Source organism: Malus sylvestris, chromosome 9 (assembly GCF_916048215.2).
Source record: "Malus sylvestris chromosome 9, drMalSylv7.2, whole genome shotgun sequence".
Classification (NCBI taxonomy): Eukaryota; Viridiplantae; Streptophyta; class Magnoliopsida; order Rosales; family Rosaceae; genus Malus; species Malus sylvestris.
This window is the reverse complement of record NC_062268.1, coordinates 14,280,549-14,285,717: the sequence shown is the minus strand read 5'-3', so window position 1 is coordinate 14,285,717 and position 5,169 is coordinate 14,280,549. Positions and strand designations below refer to the sequence as shown.

At 39.5% G+C, this 5,169-nt stretch overlaps 1 protein-coding gene across 1 annotated transcript; it reads left to right on the top strand.

The window, feature by feature from the left end:
- The first annotated feature begins 377 nt into the window (after positions 1-377).
- Positions 378-3,867, top strand: LOC126633703 (triacylglycerol lipase OBL1). Its single transcript, XM_050304274.1, has 5 exons — positions 378-1,107; positions 1,685-1,929; positions 2,028-2,061; positions 2,190-2,938; positions 3,269-3,867. The coding sequence occupies exons 1-5, from the start codon at positions 741-743 to the stop codon at positions 3,524-3,526; spliced, it is 1,653 nt and encodes a 550-aa protein (XP_050160231.1). The 5' UTR covers positions 378-740; the 3' UTR covers positions 3,527-3,867.
- The last annotated feature ends 1,302 nt before the right edge of the window (positions 3,868-5,169 follow it).

The window sequence follows — 5,169 nt, the reverse complement described above, 5'->3', positions numbered from 1 at the left end:
TGTGAATTTAAACTATATTATTGCTAGCTAATTGTGAGGTTTAGTCTACTCTTTTATCATTTAATGTTAATAATATCGTTTGTTAAAAAAAATATTGTATTTAACGGTAATTGTATCAGAGTGCATAAAATTTACATTGCAATTTTAAGATAAGTGTAAAGAAATAAATGTGGGATCAAATACAATTTCTTTTTGCTTTTGTATTTAGGGCATGTAGATGCAGGTAACTTTTTTTTTTTTTTTTTCTTTTTTTTTTTTTTATTGAATGGATGTAGTAGGTAACGTTATTTTATTTTATTACTGCGTAAAGCGGGAGCCTTGTGCACGGGGTACGATCTTTTTAATAGATGTAGGCAACTTGGAGCTCTTTCCAGAACACCAGAGACACAATGGCGATGAATAATACGACCCTATTCCCAGTTTAACGACAAAAGGAAGAAGAAGAAGAAGTAAAAAGTGTGTATATAATATATATACATGTATACACTTCGGGAGAACCAAATAAAAAGCTGCCAATTCCAAACCAAAAACACTTGGACGATTCTGCCGCTACTTGCCATGCTATGCACACGTAAACATCCATCCTTATTCCGATCTTCTCTTGCTTTCTCCTTCCCAATTCCAGATACGTTGAAATTATAAATACCCCATTTATTATTTCCCTCTTCCAATAATCCAACCCATCATAAAAGTTTCAATCTTTTCCATAAAAAAAAGAAGCACTTTGATTCCAAATTCTAATGGAAAAAACCAAGTACCAAGATAATAACCAGAGCCGTTTCGGAGTTGATGATCACGACGGCGGTGATGATGAGTTCAGGTACCTGATCGTACGGCCGGAGAAGGGAGGGGTGAGAGACTTGTTCAGGTACTCGGTGTTGGCGGACGTGGATAGTGGGGCCCGGTTTCTGGAAAGCTCAGACGAAGAGGCGGTGGGTGGAGTTGCAGAGGTTCACAGATGGGTCATTGTGGTGTCGATAATTGCTCGGAAAATAATTGGGTTTTTTGGGAAGCCGATGGAGTGGACTGGCTACGTTGTGGACTTCATCCTCAACCTCTTGTCTCTCAATGGCGGCGTCTTTGGCTTGCTCACTGCACCGCTTCGTGGTAAAAACACTGTGTCTTTTATATTAAATATTTGTAACCCATTTGTTAGTATTATATGTCAATTGTGTGTGTTTTAATGATGTTCGGATTTCTGACGTTATGTTCGGACTTGTTATTTGCACTCTAAATTAAGAAAAAAACTTAGGTAGAGACACTTTAATTACGGGATCTGAATGATATTCTTATGTATTTTGGTCTTACCTGAACAACTCTGTTGGTTCCCTTCCCTTACATGTGGGAGGTGTCCTAGCTCTTGTGAAGTTTCCTTCCTAAACTATACATCACACGGTCCTCCTTTATATGTTTTTCTTCAAAAGAGTGGAATTCGCGATGATTATTTAGGCGTGCCAATATCTCTTTACGTTTTTGCAAAATTACTTGGTGAAAACATTCGAGGCCATTTTCACTAATAGATGTGTTTGTTTTAACTTGCTAGCATTCTCTTCATGGTAAACGGAAGTTTACAATTTTTCCATTTTTTGTCTTCTTAATTGGAAGAATGTGCTGCAGATTGTTTCTCCATATTAATTCTCGATGTGTAATTAGTAACTATAAATATTCGTGATTGGGGAAGCAGGAACAGTGGTAGTGCCACAGAGGGGCACAGAGACTTTCATAAGCACAACTGGACATTTAGATGGGAGGATAGACCTCTACAGTGGTGAAAACTTAGCAGAAAATGTAGTTGCTTCTCTTTCTGAAGGAAGCGGTATAAAAGCTGAACTGGATAACCGGGGTCTCATGGATCTCTGTATGATGGCTGCCAAGTTAGCGTACGAGAATGACCAAGTCGTTAGATATATCGTGGTTGATCATTGGAAGGCAAGCTATTCTTGTCCAGTCCAGCTCTCTCTTTGGTACATTCGTGGCTAGTTAATCGTAATATATACTAACTAGTTTAATTTTGACAACGAAAGCAGATGCATTTTGTGGATTTCTACAATTGCTGGAATGGTAAGGAGTATATTTTGATTCTTGAATATGACTTTTGGATTTGGTCATCAATACTATCGAATTTGTTAGTTATAAGTTTAATAGGTCCGATTAATATTTCTTCTCCTTTATCGGATGATGAATGATAGATTTCCAAAAGCAGATGTCCACCCAAGTGTTCATACTTTGTGATAAGCCTATAGATGCAAATTTGATATTGATCAGCTTCAGAGGCACAGAACCTTTTGATGCTGATGATTGGAGTACCGATTTTGATTACTCTTGGTATGAAATTCCTAAGTTGGGGAAAGTACACATGGGATTCTTAGAAGCCTTAGGCTTGGGCGATAGAACGAATGCTGCAACCTTCTACAATCAACTTATAGCGATACCCAACAAATTCACTCCTGAAAATGGTGTTGGTGTTAGCAAAAGACCTTCCGAAGGTACCCAAGCATTGTCCTCAGACATCATGGAACAAGGTGGACGTGATTGGTATGACAAGGTAGTTCCACCGGACATGGTGAAGAAGTCTGCATACTATGCTGTAAAAAGAAAGCTCAATAGCTTACTAAAGGAGCACAAAGATGCAAAATTCGTGGTCACTGGACATAGCCTAGGCGGCGCGCTTGCCATACTGTTCCCATCAGTGCTGGTGTTGCATGAGGAGATGGAGGTGATGCAGAGGTTGCTTGGTGTGTACACATTTGGGCAGCCCCGGGTTGGTAATAGGGAACTGGGGAGGTACATGGAAGCCCATTTGAATAATCCGGTGCCAAAGTACTTCAGGGTGGTCTACTGCAACGATCTTGTGCCCCGGTTGCCTTACGATGACAAAACTTTCTTGTTTAAGCACTTTGGGGTGTGCCTTTACTATGACAGCCTATACAATGAACAAGTATGTACTCGATCCTTCACATACACTTTTTCTGTTTTGGTTTTTGCATTACTATTAATTGTCATTGAATTCGTTCCTGTTAACTTAACGTCCAGTAAACTAGCAGGCCGAATCATATATAGGGAATATAAAGCATTTTACCTTGCAGTTCCTTGTTTACACATTGCAGCATGCTTATTAAAATCGGCACAATAGGAAGTTTCTGTTTGCGTAATTAATTTTCTCAATCTTTCAAACTCTAAAATCGATTCATTGGGGGCGTAGTTTTATGTTTCATCTTTTTCTTTTACTGAATGATTTTCTTCGTCTTTGATGTGTGCATATTTGAAGAGAGTGGAGGAGGAGCCAAACCGTAACTACTTTGGAATGAGATATCTGATAGCAGCATATCTCAATGCTGTTTGGGAGCTAATAAGAGGCTTAACAATGGGCTACACACATGGACCTGAGTACAGAGAGGGTTGGTTCTCCATTTTGCTAAGGATCATAGGACTTGTAGCTCCTGGTCTCTCTGCACATTCCCCCACAAATTACATCAATTCCGTGAGGCTCGGAAAGAACCGCGTTATTCAGATGCTCTCTTTTTAAGCAGAGAAAACTTACTTGACACAGGGTTACCCATTGTGCCCTTCTCTCTTCTCACATGAGATGGGCACAGTGGGCTCGGTACAATCCTATGCCAAGCAAGTTCACTTTATCTTGCAAATGATAGTATGGCTTCTGGTCATATGGTAAGATGGAAAAAGAGATGGCTTTCTTAGTGTACAAGTAATGTGCATTTTCATGCTGTTTTGCTTAGTCAAATTCCTTGCCACAAAATCCAGTTGGATCATGCTGTCAAATTCTCCATCGTTGTCCGCGAACCAAATTTGAATTTAGGCATCAGTGTTTTATACTTTGATGGAATAAAAAAGACAAATTTGTACGCATGCTTCTATCCATCTCTATACTCAAATTCAAATTAGTCCCTCTTTTCTCCCCCCAAACAGTATGAGCCCCTCTTTATTCTTGGCCATGTAACTGAACAAATCAAACGAAAATAAGGACACGAGGAACAGAGGTCTGTTTTTGTCTCACTTTTCTTTGCTACCGATGGAGCTTGCTCCGGTGAAGAAGTTAACTGGAGACGTGAGACCCATATGAGGGACACAATATTAAACTAACAAGTTTTTTTGACGGAAGTTAAGAAGGACCAACGATGGACATTTGTTAACTTTAAAGATGTAAATTAACAGAATTTTAGTTCACGACGAGTGGGACTGAAGAAACTGGCTGGACTTGTAAAAACCACTTTTATGAGAACGGTGTTGCCTTGGATTCAACTGATAGGAGTCTTTGGGAAGAAGGTTTCTGCACCTAGAGTTTGAAATGGTTTATTCCTAAAACATAAGTAATGATTCATGCACAGAAGAATAAATGTAGATGTTGCCTGACTATGGACCCATCATTCTTGGCTTTATCCTTAGGGAAAAGAATCTGGATCCTAGCCGGATCATCTTTGTCAGAATTCTGGGAATCCGTGAATCATGTTCGTTCATTGTACATCGTACGGTCAGAAATTATTTTAAATATTTTTATTTAAAATTAAACATAAACAATACCTGATAAAAACTGACCGTACGATATACCATGAACGGATACGATTCACGAATTCCCAGGATCTTCACCAAAATAATCCGAAGAGGGTCTTGGTGGTAGGGAAAAAGGTTTTGAAAATGGAACATGAATTTTTGTGAGTCTTTTAAATTTGGGTCTTTTGGAACTTGAGGTACTGTTTGGTACGTGGGACGAGACGTAACGCAGTGGGACAAAGAGTTCCGTCCCACGTTTGGTGCGTTAAAAATAGTGGAACGCGTTGTTTCGCAGAACGAAATTTGGTTACTTTTTCGTTCCACCTTCCCTCTGGAACGATTCGTTCCACGCCCGTGGAACACAAAATTATATTTTTTTTGAACAACAATACCCCCCATCTTTTTCATTAATTCCACTATCTACCCTCCCTCTCTCTTGTAGCCTCCTCCTCCTCCTCCACCACAAACCCAGCTACATCTTCCTCGACCTCAACGCTCCATGCACCACAGACCCACGCTCTGGGGAGTTTGCGGCGGTTCCTCTTCATTGAATTTTTTTTTTTTGCAAAAATGGGTATTAAAAACGTTAATTAGGAAAAAATAAATAATTAGTTGGAAGGGATCAATGCAGGAGGAGTTGTGGTTGTGATTGCCTTGGCA

What these genes read in the sequence shown, in the direction of transcription:
- LOC126633703 (XM_050304274.1), top strand. Translation starts at nt 741, where the DNA reads ATGGAAAAAACCAAGTACCAAGATAATAACCAGAGCCGTTTCGGAGTT. An exon ending in TCGTGGTTGATCATTGGAAG is followed by an intron (nt 1,930 to 2,027) that starts GCAAGCTATTCT and finishes CAACGAAAGCAG; the next exon opens with ATGCATTTTGTGGATTTCTA. An exon ending in ACAGCCTATACAATGAACAA is followed by an intron (nt 2,939 to 3,268) that starts GTATGTACTCGA and finishes GCATATTTGAAG; the next exon opens with AGAGTGGAGGAGGAGCCAAA.